We start from the raw sequence: 22,068 nt of genomic DNA, 5'->3' as shown, positions 1-22,068 counted from the left end.
ATATTGAAGGCACATAACTTCTCTTAACACGCGCTTGCCGCAAATGCCCTGCTCCATATCCGCAGGCAAGTCAGCCAGCAAGCCGTAATTCTGTGCCATTCCTTCTTTTACCGCCACGGAGGATCCTGTTTCTAAACAGGACTCCGACCCCCACCCATCAATAACAAAGCCTGCTCCACACCATCCTGCAATGCGGATAGGAATATATCGAGCCCGATATCGTTTAAATGAACCCCATCAGGCCTTAACAGGGCGCTGTTATCCCCTTCTAACTGTCAGTGCCGTACTACCACACCAAACCTATCACGCACAAATTTGGAAATACGAGCATTAATCGATCTCCTTGATCGTTCAACGAGCATCCCATCACGAGCCCCTTGCCACACCGCCCTCGGGACAATCTCGGACCACACCAAAACTTGGAAGAAACTATGGAACCGTTCCATATCAGCCCGCATCATTGTCAACAACTCTGCCACTTTGTAGGAGCACAGGTCATTTCCCCCCCGCGTGCAGAACCAAAATAACAGGACCCCGAGCTCCTCTTGCCACTGAAATGACCTCGGGCAAGACCTGCAGCCATTGCAGGCCCCTAACGCCTCTCCACATGAACTCCACGTCCCGAAATCCAAGGTGTCATCCAACTGGGCGACACTCAGCACGTTGCGCCGCCCAGAATATATAAGAATGTCCCAGCAACCAAACGGTCGGTCTGATGGAACCTGCAAAAAAAAAGAAAATGTTAATACAATAAATCCGGACGAATATATCTAGCGAAGCACGCCGAACGCCACCTCCCTATCTTTTGAACTTCCGAATCCGGAAGACCCTCCTTGGCCGCTTCCGTAGCAGCACCAATGCGAAAAGAATGGGTACCATACTCACCAACTGGAACTCCTAAACCCTTCAAACATTTGTTAAACACAGACTGAAATTGATACCTGGTTAACGGTGAAAAATCGAAATGCGTGAAGAAAAATTCACCCCCACGTCTCAATGCCGCATAAGCCCGAAGCAAAGCGACCGGACACATTGAGGCTTCGGCAGCATGCAACAAAACCCAAGAACCCCGACCCAACGGATCAGTCTTAGATTTACGGATTCGTACACGAACCGACCCTTCCGAAAAAACCACGTCCTCAAAACGCAAACCACACCCCACGTCGAGCTTTGAACGCGGAACCAATTCCCCAACTCTCAGGGCCCCGAAAAACGCTAAACCAAATGCAGCAGATAAAAGAGCTGTTTCGAAAGCGGATCTGCACACCTCCTGAGCCGTAGTTATGATCCGGCTAAGCAGAGCCAGCGACACCGGGCGCCGACACTCATTACTCGGTTGCACCCTTCGCAAACCCTTCATAGCTTGACGAATAATGAAAGATTTCGTAACATCGGGCCATCCCAAAAGCTGAAAGTGGAAAGCAACCCCAGACAAACGCTGCTGCGCCGATGGTCCCGATAAACCTTTGTTACTCAACTGACACAAGTACTCAACCGTAACTTGCAATCTGGAATTCTCACATGCCTGAACCGGCCTATGGCCCACCAACTGGCACCATTCCGACCATGCCTTACCATACGCATGCCAGGTCGATTGAGAAACCGAAGAGCGGACAAGGGACATTAACTGTTCCCGACCGCATCCCACAGGACCGACGGGCAATTGAAAACCTCCGGACTGACATTGGGGCCATGCGCCGTGGAAACCTGAAAAACAGAGAAATCAGAAAGATTAGAGAACAAACCATTCTGCCCATGCACCAACTGGACCGAAGCCAAATGTTGAACCTCAAACATAGTAGGGCAAGTCTACGCAGTAGGCCCAAAACCGGCAACGACCTGGACGACATGTGATTGATACAGCGAACCACACCCGGATTGTCAGACCGCAACTGAATTTCCTGATTGCACAGTAACTCACCCCACAACTCAAACAAAACCACGATTGGAAAAATCTCACATAGAGTCTTGTCCTGACAAAGGCCCGTCCTAAACCACGACTCCGGCCAGTCCTCCCGACATCGCCGTTTGCCAAATCCGGCCACGAAACCCGCCACAACATCGCCTTCCGAAAACAAATCCAATTCCTGAGCCGTCCGGCGCGGTAGCATGAAACAAGTATGACCATTAAACGACTGCAAAAAGGCAAGCCACACTTCCAAATCCGCCTTCATGGCCCTCGTAACCCGCACCCTGTGGTGCGGGCTAGAGGCACCTTTCGTAGCCAGCGACAGCCGTCGCGAGAACACCCTGCCCACCGGCATGACCCTGCATGCAAAAACCAACAAACCTAGCAATGATTGCATCTGCAACAGGGTGACTTTCTTAACGGACAGAAAACCCGAAATCAAGGAAACCAATTTTTGAATCTTGTCCACAGGCAAGCGAAAAACTATCGCTACCGTATCAATTTCAATTCCAAGAAACGACAAAATGCGAACCGGGCCAATCGTCTTCTCTGGAGACAGAGGAACGCCAAATTCCTTTGCCATAGCCGTGAACGCAGCGAGCAACCTGTGACACACATCCGAGTCATTCGGGCCTACAAAAAGGAAATCATCCAAATAGTGAGTCACTGACCTGACTCCTGCTTCACATCTAACCACCCATTCCAGAAAGGAACTAAAAAGCTCAAAGTAGTAGCACGAAATAGAACACCCCATGGGAAGACACATGTCAAAATAAAACTCTCCTGCAACCTGACAACCCAACAAATGAAAACAATCCGGGTGCACCGGCAACAGGCGAAAAGCCGAATCGATATCCGATTTCGCCAACCATGCTCCTTCCCCTGCGCTCCTAATCAAGGCCACAGCCCTGTCGAAAGACGCATACGATACTGACGCATCATCAGGGGAGATTCCGTCATTCACCGAAAAACCCCTCGGGTGCGACAAATGGTGAATTAACCGAAAAGAGCCCGATTCCTTCTTTGGGACCACTCCCAGAGGAGATACTCTAAAATCCTGAAAAGGCGGCGTCAAAAACGGACCCGCCATCCTACCCAGATCTACCTCCTTCTGCACCTTTGATAACAAAACATCAGGATGTTCCCGAGCAGACGTAAAATTTTCAGAAAAACCAGGGGACCTATGCAATCGAAACGGGATGAAAAACCCCTCCGAAAACCCAAAACGCAACTGACCAGCTGCCTCTTTATTAGGATACCGGTCTAACCACGGTCCCATCGCGACTACGTTCACCGGTGTCCTTCCTCTCAGTTTGCTGCGGCTTGACTGGCAACTTTCCCGCAGGGCGGGAGCATCTAGCCGCTGGGTGGGAACCTCCGCATGAGGAACATTCATGCCGAAATTTGCAGAGACCGAAGAATCGACAGTGTCCCTCATTAAACAGCCAACAGGTACCGGGTCTCCGTATGACCACTGAGCTGGAACCCGACGAACCCTTTCCAGCGGCCGCTGTTGGAAAGGGGGATTGTTTCTGCGTCATCATAAGACGCAGCCATACCTCAGTCGCCTTAACCCCCCAACCAATCTCCGGATGAATAGCTAACCGCCTCCTAAACTCCTCGTCGTACCTCCACCACGCAGACCCACCATGAGCCTTGTACGAGTTGTAGATCATATCCTGATAAATGAACAACTCTGAACATCTACCCGGGTGCTTCTGACCCATAACACAACCCAATACGGCAAATGCTTGCAGCCAATTATTCATAGTCCTCGCCACTTTCGGGCGCACTCTATCCGCAAACCTTTCCACAGGTCTCCTGTCCTTGTCCACGGTATGTTGGTCCACCGCAATCAGCGACCAAATATCCACATATTCATTACTCCAAATTTTCTTCTTAGTATCCTCGTCCAAGTGCGAACCCAGCGCACTAACACCGCAGAACATGGCATCCTTGTACACCCCGGCAAGCGAGGAATCAATCTTGTTACTCTCCTTACCCGCATTGGCTGCGGGGGGCAATTGCCCGACCAACGCTCTCAAAACAGAAATCACAGTTGCATTATCCACACTTGAAGAACCCAGCAGGGAACACTCACCCGGATTCGCCATTGGAGGAGGGACTCCCATAGATGGAGGAACTCCGGCTCCCGAATAACCTGCTTGGATGCTGCTGTGATGACATGTAGCCTCAGGAAGTGCGTTCAACGCAGCCAGGCTGGAAGTCCTTGACGGAACCCTCGACTCCCGGCGCCCAGGAGGAGGATTGAGAGCATGTTCGGGACTCGCAGACGTGCTCGACGCCCCAGATGCTGAAGACAGAGAGCCACGCCTCGAGGACCGGGTGTGGCGGCGGCCCCTAGAGGACACGCTGTGGCCTGAACGCCGTGATTTTCTGCGCCTCCCTGAAGCATGCCGCCCCTGGTGACGCGACCGCGGGGAAGAGGAGTAGGAGGAAGAGGAGGAGGATCTCCGGCGCCTACGCCTGTCCCGCCTCCCCTCCGGGGGGTACGTGCCAGCCGTCCCAGCCGAGAAAGCATCCCTGCTATCCCCAGCAACGACAGGAGCTGAAGCCGTGCTCTGACCCAATTCCCCTCGTAAGCTTCCCACCTGTGTGGCAGGGGCGGACCCAGTACCGCCCACCAGAACCATCCACATGGGGGGCGAAAGTGGCAGGACACCCATTGGGGCCGAAGCCTGACCTCCCCTGGGCAAATTCCCTTCTCCCCCTCTTTGCACCGGGGGCTGAACACTTCCCGGTTCCTCCGCAGAAGCGGAGGATGTAGCGCTATGCCTCCCTCCCATCCTACGCCCCCGTGCTGTAGTAAAATTTCTTATCCCCCTCTGCGCCCCTAACCCACTCCCCACTACCGCCGCTATAGTGGGCACCGGAACCCGGTTCCCGGCCGGCGACGGGCAGTGCAGCAGCTCCCCACTAACCCGGCGCGCACCGCTGACACGTGTAGCCGCCGCTGCCTGCCCCGTGACGCAGGGCCGGAAGCCAGGGGGCGGGGACTTCCGCCTTGCGGCGCGCCGCCGAGACCCAGCGGCCGGCAAGGCGTCTGTCAGCCACAACGGAGGGCGGGAACGCCGAGCGGACCGCCTACCTCCCTGCAGCCCCACCGCCTCTGGCTGCTCAGCATGAACCACCGCGGCGGTGGTCAATCCCTCAGACGGGGAATCGGTGACCGGACCCGGGACCTCTACGGCAGCAGGAGCCTGAGAAGCTCCCAGGTGAGCCCCTATACCTGCCAACGCGCTGTGGAGCCACGACTCCCCCTCCTGCTGCACTCGCAAGCGCAGAGCCTCAATAAGGGGATCTGCCATGGTACCGGACAGTGCTTCCAAACAAGCACTTCCAGGATGTGCTTCCAGGAGGAAAGAGGGAGGGCGGCCTCAGATGCACTGCTATATAACCCACAGGAAGGGGCTGTGCTACCCCCTTCCTCCTCCTATTGGTCCCATAATCTTTAACCCCAACACCACCAGAACGTAAGTGGGCAGAACCAGACACTATGATGGAAGGGGAGGGGAAGAGAGGCACAACAGTCAGTGGCACTCTCCTTAATCAGTGCAGTGCCAGCCATTATTATTATTATTATAGTAATAATTATTATTGGTAATAGTATTTTTATTATTATTATTTACTATTATTATACTTTTGTATTATTATTATTTACTATTATTATAGTTTATTAATATTTATATTATAGTTATTATTAATAAGTTATTATAATAACTTAGTATTATTATTATACACCAGTCTGAACATTTAATTTGATCAGACCATTTTTTCTGAATTTATAAAGATTTCTTATTAAGCTTGTTATGGAGCTAGATGTCTCCTTTCCATATGTCATTTAAGATTCAGGCTGCATTCACACGTCGCGGTGTTTTCGCGGCGGTTTTAAACGCGTGATTTTGCCGCAAAAAATAAGCAACCCATGCATTCCTATGGGATTCCGCAATGCTGTGCTAATGCTGTAGTTTTTTCCGTGGCGGAATCGCTTCGTGGTAAAAAACGCAGCATGCTCATTAATTTAGCAGAATCGCAGCAATTCTGCCCACATAGGAATGCATTGTTCTGCTTACTTTCCGCATGTGGCTGTGCCCTACATGCGAAAAGTAAGCAGAACATTTGCGGATGGTACCCACGGTCCGGAGGAGAGGAGACTCTCCTCGGGGCTGTGGGTACCATATCCCTGTAAAAAATAGAATTAAAATAAAAAGTGGTGTTATTCTCACCTTCCGGCGTCCCACGCAGCATTCCCACCTCTCTCCACGCTCCCGGCATCTTCCGGTTCCAGTAATCCTTTGCCAGAATGACCGCGATGACGTCGAGGTCTTGCGGTCATTCGCGCAAAGGATTATTGGGACCGGAAGATGCCGGGAGCGTGGAGAGAGGCGGGAAGGCTGCGCGGGACGCCGGAAGGTGAGAATAACAATATTTTTTATTTTTTTTATTATTTTTTACATACTGTCTTTTACTCCTGATGCTGCATAGGCAGCAACAGTAGAAAAAGTTGGTCACACTTGTCAAACACTATGTTTGACAAGTGTGACCAACCTGTCAATCAGTTCTCCAAGCGATGCTACAGATCGCTTGGAAAATGCTAGCATTCTGCAAGCTAATTACGCTTGCAAATCGCTAGTTTTTCCGAGGGAAAATCACGGGAATTTAAAATGCGATTTTCCCGCGGAATGGAATTCCGGAATTCTCGCGGAGTTCCGCTACGTGTGAATGTAGCCTTATGGATATTATAGAGAGGTGTCTCTGCACTCTGAAGCCCCCATGATTAGTGGTGGCCATGTATGTGTGACCATCCTTCATAGTAACAGCTGAGTACTGAGGAATGCTCCTTATAAGAGGACTTTATAAGTTTGGCCTCCAGGCTGAGCTTGCACAGTAATGCCGTTACCGTCCTGAATCCTGAGTGTGCTCTTCGCCAGCTCGGTCCAACACCAGAAAGTGACTTTACTGGGTTTCCCCTTTTCGGAAACACGAAGTGCCACTCTTATCGCCTGCACATGGCCCCGCTTGTCTTTCTCCACATCCTGACGCCACATCTGGGAGCCTCATTGGAGTGAAACTATGACTTGTGTTTTATTAGATAGCCGTTTCATCAAGCGAGCAGCGCACTTAACCCATTGCCTGCTGCTACACTGATGTAATGCAGCTTAGAAATGACCAGAAAATATATAAATTGTTGAGTTTTCTCATCTTTTCAACACTTCTATCTGGATCTTGTTATATGGCCAACACCACGACTTCCATGTAGGTTGTGCCTCAGTTCTCCTGTAAGGTTCTAGCAGGAACTCGGGATGCAGTGACGAGAAGGAGGCAGAGCAAGAGTTAACAGGTTGTTTATAAAGAATTATTATAACAGTGAGTACTCTACTCAGAGAGAGAGAGGAGAAGGTAATATAGGCGGACAAAACATATAAAGTTATAGAGCAATAGTATGGGTTCAAATAACGGGTAAACTTATCAGTCTGTGTTTCCCAGACGGAGGAGACTGGAAAATCCCATGATGGCGCCGTAGGTGGCGCGTGAAGTTCCCAAACTAGTCCCGGAGAAAGGTGAAACACTGTGTCTTAACGGAGGCGACATATCCTGGCCTTCCCTGGAACAAGGTACTGCTCTAGTGGGTATCTGCGGCACCGCGATTGGTGAGCTAAGTCCCGGAGTGGATACCGCGGTCTCGCTACCTGCTTCAGCATGTACTGTTTGGTGAGCACTGAGTCGCAGACCGGTAGCAGTCAGCGGTAGAGATTGGTTTGACTTAGTCACGTCAGAGACGACAGGAGTAATGGTCTCTGGAGGTACACAGTCTGTATGCGCGGGGGATGAGAGAGCGCAAAGCGAGCCTGCTAGTTGGTGTCAGTCTGCAGAAAGGGAGTCAACCTTCTCTAGTAACACATGCTGCCTTCCCGCCAAAGGTCCCATTTTGGCGCGCCCCATCCCTTTTATATCAGACCCGCCCACTACAATCAGGTGCAAAGGTCTCTTCCAGTCAGAAAGTCCTTCCCCCCGCAACAATGGTGACAGTCCCGACAGTTCCGGCCCTGACACGAGAGATACCATTAGCTCAGTCCATCTCCCTACACTCCCATGTCTCATAGGCTGGTTTCAAATTCATGAAATTGAAAGTTTTAATAGTGGCCAAAATGGGGCATCACCGAGCACTTCCACAATTTATAAAGCAAGTAGAAAAATAAAGAACTGAATAGAGCAAAGGTGCATCCAATAAATGCGATGCATACAAAAACACTTTATAAAAACCTCCCACTAAAACCTTCAACGGATCGCACTATTTATGAGACTGTTTTTTTATGACACATTGTGCTTCATGGTAGCGGTAAAATTTCTTCAATACAACTTTCGTTTATTTGTGAAAAAAAAAGGAAATTTGACAAAAATTTTGAAAATGTAGCAATTTTCAAAATTTTAATTCTTATGCCCTGAAATCAGAGAGATGTCACACAAAGTAATAAAGTAAAGTAATATTTCCCACATTTCTACTTTACATCAGGCACAATATTTGAAACAAGCCTTTTTCTATAGGAAGTTATAAGGGTTAAAAGTTGACCAGCGATATCTCATTTTTCCAACAAAATTTACTAAACCATTTTTTTAGGGACCACATCACATTTGAAGTCACTTTGTGGGGTCTATATGACAGAAAGTACCCAAAAGTGACATCATTCTAAAAAGTGCACCCCTCAAGGTGCTCAAAACCAAATTCAAGAAGTTTATTAACCCTTCAGGTGCTTCACAGAAATTAATGGAATGTGGAAGGAAAAAAATAAACATTCAACTTTTTTTCACAAATTATTTTAGACTTATATTTTTTTATTTTCACAAGGGTAACAGGAAAAATGGACCACAAAATTTGTTTTGCAATTTCTTATGAGCATGCCAATACTCCATATGTGAGGGAAAATCACTGTTTGGGTGCACGGCAGAGCTCGGAAGGGAAGGAGAGTCATTTGAATTTTGAATGAAAAATAATATTTAATCATTAATCACTTGAACCCCCAAGTGCTTCACAGAAGTTTATAACATTAAGCCATAAAAATAAAAACATTCCTTTTTCATGACAAAAATTTTATTTTCGCCCCAAATTTTACATTTTCATAAGGTTAACAGGAATAATTGCACTGTACAATTTGTTGTGCAATTTCTCCTGAATTTGCCAATACCTCATATGTGGAAGAAAACTACTGTTTGAGCACTCAGAAGGGAAGAAGCGTCATTTGACTTTTTGAATGTAAAATTTGCTGGAATGATTAGCGGATGCTATGTCACATTTGGAGAGCCCCTGATTTGCCTAAACAGTGGAAACCCCCACAAGTGACCCCATTTTGGAAACTAGACCTCACAAGGATTGTATTTCTATTCATGTTGAGCACCTTGAAACCCCAGGTACTTCACAGTAGGTTATAACGTTGAGCCGTGAAAATAAAAAATATTTTTTTTTCCTCAAAAAAATGATATTTTAGCCCATAATTTTTTATTTTCACAAGGTTAACAGGAGAAATTGGACCCCAAAAGTTGTTGTCCAGTTTGTCCTGAGTACGTATATGTGGGGGGAACCATTGTTTGGGCACACTTCGGGGCTTGGAATGGAAGTAGTGATGTTTTGAAAAACAGACTTTGATGGAATGGTCTGCAGGCATCGTTTTAAAAAAAAAAATCACATTTTCCCCACAAAAATTTTATTTTAGCCCCATTTTTTTATTTTCACAAAGGTATCAGGAGAAATTGCACCATATAATTTATCGTGCAGTTTCTCCAGAGTACGCCGATACCCCATATGGTGGGAAATACTACTTTTGAGGCACAGTGCAAAGCTCAGAAGGGAAGAAGCGCCATATTGGAATTCACATTTTGCTGGAATGGTTTGAGGGTGCCATGTCACACTGGCAGAGCCCCTAAGGTGCCAGAACAACAGAAACACCCTATATGTGAACTCATTTTACAAACTACACTCCCAAATTAATTTATCAAGGGGTGCAGAGATCAAATTGACATCACGTGTGCCTCACAGAATTTTATACCACTGAGCGGTGAAGAAAGAATAAATTACATTTTTACCACTAAAATGTTTTAGTCCCAAGTTTATAATTTTTCTAAGGGCTAATAGGAATTTTTTTCATAACAAACTGAGGTCTATTTTTTCCTGAGTCCACCAATACCCTACATGTAATTGGGAAATATTTTTTCAGGTGCAGTTCAAAGCTCAGAAGGGAAGGAACGCAATAATATAGTTCAGATTTTACTGTAAGGGTATGTGCACACGTTGTAGATTTGCTGCGGATCCGCAGCGGATTTTCCACGCGGATTTGCTGCAGATCCACAACTGTGTGACCAACCTATGTAATTCAATAGGAAAAAAAAGCTGTGCACATGCTGCAGAAAATTCCGCACGGAATCCACAGCGGTCTATTTTCCGCAGCTTGTCAATTCTTTTTGCGGATTCGCATGCATTCTTACACTCATTTCATGAATGAAATCCGCAGGGCTAAAAATGCATGCCAATCCGCAAAAAATCCACACCAAAAGCGCACAAGATCTGCACACAAAAAAATGCGGATTTTAACCTGCGCTTTCTGCCAAGAGTTGCAGATTCCGTGCAGAAAATTCTGCAGGCAAATCAGCAACGTGTGCACGTACCCTTATTATTTGTGGATGTCATGACCTACTAGGAGAGCCACTGGGTTGCCAGAATAGGAGAAACCCGCATAAGTACCCCATTTTACAAACTACACCTCTCAACGTATTCATCTAGTGGTGCCGTGATCATATTGACACCACGGGTGTGTCACAGAATTTTATACCATTGGGCAGTGAAGAAAAAATAGTTAGGGTATGTGCACACGTTGCGGGTTTGCTGCCGATCCGCAGCGGATTTGCTGCTGCAGATCCGCAGCGGATTTGCTGCTGCAGATCCGCTGCAGATTTCCTAGTGATTTACAGTATATTACAATGTTAATCTATTTATTTTCCACAGCATGTCAATTCTTGGTGCGGATTCCGCAGCATTTTTACACCCATTCCACTATAAGAATCCGCAGGTGTAAAACGCATGCCAAATCCGCACAAAATCTGCAATGAATCCGCAGGAAAAATGCTCTGATTTTGACCTGCGGATTCTGCCAAAAGTTGCAGATTCCGCAACGTGTGCACATACCCTAACGGTACATTTTAACTACTAAAATCATGTTTTAGCCCCAGATTTCACATTTTCACACAAGGAGTGGGTAAAAATGGTACCAAAATTTGTCACACACTAAAAAATGCTTTTTATTGCAAAAACTTGCATCACCATAATTTGAGAGCTATAATTTTTTCCATATTTCGTCCGACAGTCATGTGAGGGCTTGTTTTTTGTGGGACGAGTTGACGTTTTTATTGGTACCATTTTCAGGCACATGACATTTTTTAATCTCTTTCTATTTCGATTTTTGTGTGGCAGAATGAACAAAAACCTGCAATTCAGGATTTTTTTTTATGTTGTTCCATGTGTGGTAAACTTGATAAGGCAGTTTTATTTTTTGGGTCAGTACGATGACAGCGATACCACATTTGCTTTTTTATATTATTATAATTAAAAATAATTATTTTTGCATCGCTTTATTCTGAGAGCTATAACTTTTTTATTTTTCCGCTGATGACGCTGTATGGTGGCTTAACTTTTGCTAGACAAGATGACGTTTTCAGCGGTACCATGTTTATTTACATTAGCTTTTTTTTTGTCCCATTTTAGTGCACTTTTTGTTCGGCAGTATGATGATATAGCATTGTTTTTTGCCTTGTGTTTTTGTTATGGTGTTCACTAAATGGGTTAACTAGTGGGACAGTGTTATAAGTTGGGTCGTTCCGGTAGCAGGGATACCAAATGTGTACATTTATTGTTTATATATTTTTAGATTTTTGTATTATTATTTTTTATATATATTTTTACAATTTTTTTAAAAACTTTTTTTTAACTTTTTAAACTTTTTTTTTCTTTGTCCCACTATAAGACTTTCATTTTTTGCAGCCTGGTCACTTGTATAGCATGGGGATCCCCATGATATGCAAACTGTCATCACTGCACTGACAGACAAACTTGCTGATCATGCTCTGAGCATAATCAAGCAATTGGCTAGCTCTGGTGACCCGGATGTCGTCATGCCAATATTGGGTCACCATGTCAACAGTCGGGACAGGGTCTCCAATCCAAAGGCTGAGGGGCGGTCTTCCCTTGCCTGCTTCTGAAATCCTGCGCCTGAGTTTGGTTGCAGCATTTAGGGAGCTCTCGCTCTCTCTATGTCTTAACAAGTGAGTAGTGTATTTTCATCCTTTCGCTTGACCAGTATAGCATGGTTAAATATTCTCTGTTCTACACACATGTAATATCTGTCTGAAAGGCGTAAGGTAGCCTTGCCTGTCATGGTGGATTATTAATCTGATTAGAAAACATTCTGCAAATATGTGGCTTTTCACGTTTTTAACCAACTTTGGTGATGGAGACCACCTGTTTTTTTCCTTTTGTATTTGTAGCATCAGTGAAACCGCACTGGACATCTCCTGGCATCAGACTGATTGTGTACAGAGAATTATAAATTCTCATACGTTAGGGAAGGAGAACGCGGAAGAGCAGCCTGTGGTTGCTGCTGGCTACTGTGCCCAACATCGCCCTGTGTGGGGCCATACTGATGCCCATGATGTGGGAAGTGTCCTGCCTCCTGTGAATGTTGGGGGTACTGGCCAGAGTAATAATGGGAGGGGCATCTTGTTGGCTGTGGTAGGCACGTGTCTCATACCCACCAACATAGCCATATCGTCCCCAACCAGGTTGGGACCAGCCTCCAACACTGGGTGGGAACAAGTGGCCATATTGTTGGGGTTGGCTAGAGGCAGACATTTGTGGCTGCTGTATTGAAGGTTGGGTAGTGTGAGGAAGGGGGTGAGGTGTAGGCCCACGTATTTGAGGATCCTCAGATCCTGCTTGAGCATGCATTTGTGGGGGGTGCCTAAGGCGCATGAGATTTCTTGGGGAAAGCTGCCACCTCTCAATATATTCAAATAATTCGTAGGGCATATTGGGGTATGTGCACGCAACAAGCTGGATCTGAAAACATCCTCTAATACGGAGCCTGACCTCACAGGAAAGGGCACGGAGATAATTGGCCAGGCTGCGTGAGTATGCCTCCTCCCCATCATCACTATTTACTCTGGCTAAATAACTTAGGACCCCAGTGTCCACATTAGTGCGGGTATCAGTGGCAGGTATTTGCCACCTTCGGCTTCTTCCTCGCCGGGATGTGGCAGCAGGCTGTGGGGAGCCCCGAATGTGGCCAGTTGGGCTGCTGCTGATGTTGCCTTGCTCCTCTGCTCTTGCTGATGCTGCAGCAGCACCAGATGGTCCTGGTGGTGGGCTTTGGGGCGCAGGCAATGGCACATCCTGACTCGATTCTTCACCCCTGCTCCTAGTAGGGGGAGAAGATGGGCCAGCCACCTCTTCCCCTGCAGACCCAGGATTGATGATGGGGTTGGTTTCCGAGCCAGTTCCTATGTCCGTAATGTTGGACTGAGTTCTGTTATGAAATAGAACAGAGCCAAAAATAACTACATATTTTTGGCCCTGTAAAGTATCTGTGTAATGTGGTGTGAGGTATCTGCTTACGGTCTGAGATCCAGAATTGGGGCGAGGAAGGAGAGGCGGTCATAGTAGATGTACTTTCTCTTCACATAGCCCGCATCCCCACTCCTGGACCGCTGCTGATGTTCCCGGCGGGATATTGGTCCCGGATGCTTCGCCAGCGTCTCATGACATCTTCCACTGCAATGTGACAGGAAATATTGTCAAATTCACATATTTGATAGGTCACATTTGCTACCAGTAGTCTAGGCATGGGGCCTTCTGGGGTGTGCTTTCTACCCATGGTGGCATATGTAATTGGGGCATACAGGCCAGATACACAGGGTCACATTAGTTTATGTATCAAGTAGCGCTGCAGCCTTGCAGCGCTGGGGTCCTGGGTTCGAATCCCACCAAGGACAACATCTGCAAGGAGTTTGTATGTTCTCCCCGTGTTTGCGTGGGTTTCCTCCGGGCACTCCGGTTTCCTCCCACATTCCAAAGACATACTGATAGGGAATTTAGATTGTGAGCCCCATTGGGGACAGTGATGATGATGTGTGCAAACTGTAAAGCGCTGCGGAATATGTTAGCGCTATATAAAAATAAAGATTATTATTATTATTATTATTATTATTAAGTAACTACACTTAATAACTTGTTTGGCTAGGAGGATGAGGAGCTTGTGGCCTGGCCCAAATTATGGCAGTGTCAAACCATGTGTCACATCAAAATCTAATGGCCTCAAGAGGAAAAAAGTACAAGCACAGTAAGGGGGGTGCAGAATCTATATTCATTTTTTGTTCTGCGCTAATTTTACTCATTTTTTTGGCTTGCACTTACTAATTTTCTGCTGCTCCTCACGTGGCCGATCACCAAAGTCATGGAACATCTGCCTACATATGCGCCTCCATGACGCCTCCTTTCTTGCCCGGTTGGCATAATGGGCATCACGTTGGTCCCATAGTTCGGGCCGCTCCTGCACCAGGACAATTAGCTTTTCCACATTAAGATAAGTGGACGCCATGATGCTGCTGTACTCCGTGGAGGCGTACTTCCTGGATGTCTGGAGCGCTTTTTGAGCTCATTTGCATGTCTCAGCTTCCTGATGAAGGATTGGGCCATTTCCTGGCAGCAGCCAAAAGACCTGCGTATTTCTCGCAGGTCACACGTGTGGTCCGTGTGTAATCCGTATTTTTTGCGCACCCATAGACTTGCATTGGCGTACTACGGCCGTAGTACGCTGACAATCGCAGCATGCTGCGATTGGCACGGACCGTAGAATACGGATGAGAAATATACGGCTGGTGCGAGGTACCCCAGAGAGAATCATTTGTCCGTGTCTAATGCGTGCTTTTTACGCCCTCTCACTCGTCCGTATTCCTCTCTAGTGTGACCCCGGCCTTAGTGATCCATTCCACTGATATTAGGGGGCTCAGTGCACCCTGAAAGTGGCTGCTGCTCAGTTTTATTGCCTTGCATGGTATGAAGCGGTATTGAGTTATAATACAAGGTTTAGTGACTGCAAAATCTACACAGCCAAACCTTCAAAACAATGCAGAGGATAGCCACTTCAGTCAGCTGGTTATGCCACTAGAATAGGTTGTGTCCTCCGTACAGAAGCCCCTATAAGTCTCTTTCTGTGTAACATTTCATTCCTTTCCTACTGTACAGAATTTCCTATTTTGGATTCATATTTTAAAAATTTGAGTGTCAGATGGCGTGAGGCTAGTCATTTCCTTTGTTATCTTCAGCTGCGTAAGACAGGGGATTTCCTATAGCATAGAATTTAATTTATCTTTTGTAAAATATATTCACAATTCCAATATGCAGGGAGCCTTCTAAAGTGTATACTCACTTCTCAATATTTCCTTAAAGGGACCTTTCAATTGATTTTTTTTTTAATTCAAAATGAGTATCTTCAATTATCGTAGATCCACTGATTCTGGAACAGTTTTTGTTTTCCGTCTGTGTCCCTCCATACCAAAGTTATCCCCCTGGGAAATAAAGGTGCAAATGTCTCCTTCAATCAACTGGGCATGTACCATAACACTTCTCTGTGGGTGTGGCCATGTTTTGATTGGCCAGCATCAGAGGAGAACAAGCAAACAACCACGGGGCAGTTCTATAGAACACGTCCCAGTGGTTAAATGGAAAATGGAACTTATTAAATTATTACCTGGGGGGAATAACTTTGGAATTGAAGGACATACAAAAAAAAAAGAAAAGCTGTTCCAGAATCAGTCGAGCGATGTCAATCGCAGGTTGTTCTTAGTTTAAATTAAAAATCCAGTGAACGGTCCTCTTTAAATGGGTTGTATTATAGAGCCAATTTTTTTCCTTCATAGCTGCAAAACGTCCTGGATCCAGTGAGAGATTTCCAAACTTGGTGAGCTAGGAGGTTGGGGATATGTCTCGATTTCAACTGTATCTGTGTCATCAGGTGGATTAGGGATCCATCATATCCCTATTCCAGCGATCAATCTGGGTACAGTGGGTGAGGACCTTCAGGTCATGTGATATTTTCAGATCATGTGACTGGCAGCAGAGAAGCAGGACACAGATAAGTGGGATTCTTGTATGTGGACATCATATTGTGTGAGTGATACTGTTGGGGGCATAATCTGTTTATGGGGAATACGGTAAAAAGCTTAATATTGTGTGGGAGGATTGTGTGAGCGTCAGCCAGCGCCGTAGTCATTCCCCACCAAGGTGTCTGGTTTAGCACGCCCTGGCCAGCCACACCACATATATAAAGTCTAACTGTCTGACTTGCCTGGTTCTCAGAGGCCTCCTTTAGATGCAGAGACACTTCTTCACATAAAGAGACAGAGTCCAATTCCAACTTTAAACGTAGAACTTTACTTGTTTTCAATCGCAGCACGTCCATATCAGTTACAGCATCAACACAGAGTCCTGCACAGTTCAAATCCTTCACTTTCCCTGTGCTCTTCCCTATGTCCTTTGGTTTGTATCCAGGTCGTCCCATCTCGACCGGTACCGCAGCGTCCTCCCTGTTCAGCTTCACTACATTCAGGAGTTTCCTTGTCCGTTTCGTTACAGACATGAGGGCATCTGCTTATGTAGTAAGCTGACACATTTTAGAGCGACCTGCATGTAAGTTCTGCTGTACATCTGGCACCCTGGCCCTGGATGGTGGGGCTTCCCACTTAAACGTTGTGGGGTCACTGTGCTGTCCCGGGCTCTATAGCCCCATCAGACTCTATGGGCTCCCTGGCTCTTCTGACTACAAACAGGAAATGTTTCTGGCTTATACACAGCAGACCCCTCCTATGTTAACTATTTACAATACTAAGCTGTCATGTACCCCATCTAGTGGCCTAACTAAGGTATTACACTTTCCCTACACATCTATTGGCATATATTACACTATACAGTATTACAGGATACACATATAGCAGAAAACAAGTGTAAAACCTTAACCATTAGTTTACCGGTATGTGTGTGGGGGTCAAGACAGTCTTTGCAACCCCCTACAACTGTAGGGGGCATCATACTGTATGTGGGTGACTATGGGGCATTGCACTGTGTGTGGGGGAAAGTATTTTGGGGGTATTTTACTATGTTTGGGAGTTTGCGGAGGCATCAATATTTGTGTGGGCGAATCTAATGTGTGAGTAAAGGTACAGAAAACCAAGTTATAAGGCTCTTCTACTCAGATGCATCGAGGATCCAGGGGTGGGTGTCATGCTTATGGACATAAGTGCGGGGACTTTTGTGTTTGGCAGGCAATATGGGTTCATGAACGAGCTACCGTACTGAGTGGAAACATGAAATGGGCTCCACAAGGAGCAATATTTCTGTGTGTGGTCATAATTATAGGACAGGGTGAGGTTAGGGTAATTGATCAGCATAAAATAATTTTTTTTTTTTCAAAGTTGGGAGGTATGCCTATCAGGACTTGCATATGCCAAAGAGAAAACTTTTATAAGGCCCCTCTGGAGGCCAGGTCTGAGAGCCACTGGCAAAGAGCATTTCTCACTCTGGAGTAACTGGCATGTTATCGTATTACACAGCCATTAATTTGGGAAAAAAATTAAATGAAATACTCTTGAAAACAGTCTGATGTTATTATTTTTACTTTTTATTAGAATATAAGACATAGAACTGAGCCATTTTAACAGCAATTGGTCTCTTGTGACTTTACAGATTGAGGACTTGAATCAGAAGATTTTTGACCTGCGTGGAAAATTCAAACGCCCGACGCTGAGAAGAGTACGTCTATCAGCCGATGCCATGATGCGGGCGCTCCTGGGCACCAAGCACAAAGCTGCCATGGACCTAAGAGCGAATCTCAAGCAAGTGAAACAAGCCAAAAAAGATGATGTAGATAAAGTAAGTCAGACTTTTTCCAAAATGTACCTTTAATAGTCAGAGACTGTGCTTGTCCTGTAATAATGTCCCCCGTCCTTGCTCCTTTCTTTAATAATGTCTCCTATTCTTCCCCCATCCTGTAATAATGTCACTCATCCTAGGCCCCTTTCTGGTATAATGAATCCCATGCTGTGCCCCTTCCTGTTATAATATCCCCTGTCCTGGGCCTATTCCTGGTATAATGTCCCCATTTCTTGTATAATGTCCCTCATCATGGGTCTCTTCCCAGTATAATGTTCCCTTTCCAGTAATAATGTCCTCCATCCAAGGCCCCTTCCAGGTATAAACTCCCCTGTCCTGGGCCCCTTACTATAATAATGGCCCCTTTCTTTAACAATGTCCCCTGTTCTAGCCTCCTCCTTTAATAATGTCCCGCATTCTGGGCTCCTTCCTAGTATAATGTCCCCCATACTGTGCCCCTTCCAGTTATAATGTCCCCCGTCCAGGGCCTGTTCCTGGTATAATGTCCCCATTTCTTGTATAATGTCCCCCATCATGGGTCCCTTCCTGGTATAATGTTCCCTTTCCAGTAATAATGTCCTCCATCCTAGGCCCCTTCCTGGTATAAACTCCCCTGTCCTGGGCCCTCACTATAATAATGCTCTCCATCCTGGCCCCTTCCTGTAACAATGTCCCCCATCATGGTATAATGTCTTAGATCGTGGACTCCTTCAGGGCGTAATCTCCCCCCATCCTACAACAATGTGCCCCATCCTTGCCGCCTTCCTGGTATAATGCCCCATCCTCGGACGCACATCTAGCTGAAAAAAGAAGCTGGTGTTGAACGGTCTATTGACAGGCGGACATAACTGAGCAATAAATGTGCGGTAATCACAGTGTCTGACGTGTTATCTAGGAAATACGTGAAGTTGGAGACTGGAGAAAGAACGTTGATGCTCTCAGTGGAATGGAAGGAAGGAAAAAGAAGTTTGAATCATCCGGGGCCGTGCAGGTTTAAGAAGGTATCATTGGTGTTATGTATTTTTATTTAACCTTGTGACTCTTAACCTTTTTTAGATACCATAATTTTATTATAAAACCCAACAGTTTTTTTTTTATTATTGATATGTAGAACCTATAAAAGGAGGTGCAATCTACTAAAGTCAATCAAGTCCTGACATTGCCAGACTCCTTCTACTGTCACAGTTGCCCTTAGTCTTATCCCTGCTTTGTGTATGGTGGTAATTGTTCTTTTTTTATATACATTTATTTTACATGTCATCCCTTTTTATCTTTGCTTGTTATTTCTATTAGGTCAGAAGTTGCACAGAGTGAAGTTACTTCGGAAATTGTCTGACCGGTCAAGATCTCCTGTTCCTTTATATTTTGTGCTTGTGATGAGTCAATATTCACATTACATCCACACGTTGTCTATGCTCTGTATTAATCATTGCAAATAAAACGCCCAAAGTTTGTATATGTCGAAAATATGGTATACGAGTCTGCACTTATTAAATACTATAAGGGGGTTCATCTACTACAAAAATCATCTGGTGGTGACATGAAATGATGACTTCATGTACAAATACCCTTCATTTTTGTGCACTTGCATTAAAAATCGCTAAATATGTCCAGGACCATCTCCTGCACTGTAAGTTGCCATCCACTCTTTTTTAAGTGGGTGCTTTCTCTTCATCAGCATACTGCCAGTACTATAGGTGCAGGTATTCAATTCCCCGACTTTCCCACATGCATTCCCCCTGCTATTGTGTTATCAATTGATGGCCCTGAACTGAAAGATGGCCTGTCTATTATGCTGGTATGCAAATTGACAGACAGGAGCTCAGGAGCACATTCAAAGACCTGCTTACCTCTTCCTATAATGCTTGTTGGTATCTCTGCTGCTGTAGATGGATTACACTTAACAATAGGCAGTGGACAGTAAGTTAGACAAAAAGAGGCATCTTGGGGTTGGCACTTTCGAGTAATTTTTAAGGAGGTAAGGAAAGATATTTTTTAGACTCTAATCTATAAAATTATATAAAATTATGAGCCCACTTTGATTACATTGTCACCTATTTGTTAAAAATGGTTCATGTGATACCAGATTTCTCTATCAAAGACACTCTGGCAAACAATAAATTGATGACCAAATAGGCTTAACTGTAAGGTTATGCTAGCATGCAGAAGGACAAAGCCCTGGCTTCCTGTGATGCATCTTGGGGTCTCTGTTGCTGGAGATGGATTATACTTAACAACAGGCAATGAATAGTAAGTTAGACAAAAAGTGGCAGTCACTTTACAGTAATTTTTCAGCTGGTAAGGCAAGATATTTTTTTAGTCTGTAATCCCTTACCATACTGTATATATAATTTGACCACATGGTCACACATTTGTTTTAATAATTTCATAACATAACAGATTTCTTCTATAATGACTAACTAACGCTCTGGCAAACAATAAGTTTGATAGCTAAATGGCTTGAATGTAAGGTTATGGTAACATGTGGTGTTTTTCCAGCATTTTTTTTCTGCACCCAAAATCTCTCCCCACCTCCCTAGGAGGAAAAATGCTGCATACAAAGCACATAAATTTGTTGACATTTTACATTAATTTTTTTGTTGAATTTCACATGCATTTTTGTTGCATTATTTTGGGGAGTGCGTTTTCCATGCAGATGTCATTTGCGCTCTTGTCTACAGTAGCTGTTAATAGAGTGAGTTAAAAAAAGTACGGTATGTCCGAAAGACAAGTGTTTATATACTACAAATTTTTAGTAAAAGATAAAAATTTTATAAGCGTTTTTGGAGTTTGTCACTTCTTTCAATGGGGGTAAAAATGCTGCAAAAGCATCGGAAAAATGCTGAAATAATTGAAAAAAGCAGCAGGGCTCCAAGTATGGGCGGGGGAAAAAAAGCAACTTGTGCATGAAATTTCAGAAATCTCGTTGATTTTGTTGGTACATCAAATAGTGTGTAGGAAGTGTTGACCAGATGGGATAACACATTAAATGGAACCATCATAGCAGCTTCATATTGCAAAGTACCGTACATACGAGTTTTGTAAATCTCAAACATCACTTATCTTCTGATCCAAATAACAAATTCATAAGGCTTTAGAAAATGTAAGCCCCATTGAATATAGATTTATTGTATAAGGGAGGACACTTATGGGTTTATTATCTGAAGAAAATCCAAAAATTCATACTTAGTCCAGCCACATGGATAAAGTATGACATCTTCTTTATGGAATATTGAGTAAAGACATGTTGTAACAGAGTAACATCACAAAATATGATGCAAACTACGCGTTTCGAGTGGTTAACCCTCTTAATTATGGCATTGAATATAGATTTACTGTATAAGGGAGGACACTATGTCCATTGACATATGATTGTCACATTTATGGGTTTACTATCGCAAGCATCTCTATCTCCATGGGTCTTGCAGATTAAGCAGAACTGAATTTTCAGTTTAGCAATCTAAAATAAATACAGAATAATGACACTTCCTGGGGATATACCCTAAGTCAGCGTGGACCCGATGCCAGTGTGTATAGTATGTGTATTATTTATCTAAACTTTACTTTTCCTTTGGCATTAAGAGTTGGAAAAAGATCACAAACTTCATTCCATAAACGTGAGGTCCACACATTCAGATTAGTTATGTGTTCACTGTCCTGTGTATGGAAAGACTTCTGTGCAGAGCTGAGTGATCCCCCACATGGCTCACATACCAGTCATTGTCAGAGCGCTGCCTGCAGGGAACAATGTCATTGTGTCACCATAACAGCTGACCCAGGAGAAGAAGGACAAATACCAACAGATAACTGTCCTACATGTTTTGTATCATTTCACCTCATTATTTCCAGTAACAAACTGTGAACTGAGACTTTCACTAATGCATTAATTAGCATTTTGCCAAATCAGACATGACAATGTGAGAAAATACTGTCAATATATCATTAGCCATTGTTATTGTGTGTCTAGACATCTCAGATATAGTCTTTTTTTCTTTTTTTTTTTATATAGCGCTAACATATTCCGCTATAGACTTTACAGTTTGCACACATCATCACTGTCCCCATCAGTATGTCTTTAGAATGTGGGAGGAAACCGGAGTGCCCGGAGGAAACCCACGCAAACATGGGGAGAACATACAAACTCCTTGCAGATGTTGGGATTCAAACCCAG

General features: G+C 44.9%; 1 protein-coding gene across 2 annotated transcripts in view; it reads left to right on the top strand.

Annotated features, from left to right (window-relative positions):
• TNNI3 (troponin I3, cardiac type) overlaps nucleotides 1-19,371 on the top strand; it is a 64,760-nt gene extending 45,389 nt beyond the window's left edge. For both annotated transcript variants that reach the window (XM_073571077.1, XM_073571076.1), the window contains 3 exons: nucleotides 17,712-17,897; nucleotides 18,793-18,898; nucleotides 19,191-19,371. In XM_073571077.1, coding sequence (XP_073427178.1) covers nucleotides 17,712-17,897; nucleotides 18,793-18,894 — 288 coding nt within the window. In that variant the 3' untranslated portion in view covers nucleotides 18,895-18,898; nucleotides 19,191-19,371. The remainder of the gene's footprint in view (nucleotides 1-17,711; nucleotides 17,898-18,792; nucleotides 18,899-19,190) is intronic.
• The last annotated feature ends 2,697 nt before the right edge of the window (nucleotides 19,372-22,068 follow it).

Source organism: Dendrobates tinctorius, unplaced genomic scaffold (assembly GCF_039654945.1).
Source record: "Dendrobates tinctorius isolate UK_male_01 unplaced genomic scaffold, ASM3965494v1 ptg000028l, whole genome shotgun sequence".
NCBI classification, from domain to species: Eukaryota; Metazoa; Chordata; class Amphibia; order Anura; family Dendrobatidae; genus Dendrobates; species Dendrobates tinctorius.
The sequence above is the reverse complement of the archived record's forward strand: the minus strand, read 5'-3'. Positions and strand labels throughout refer to the sequence as shown.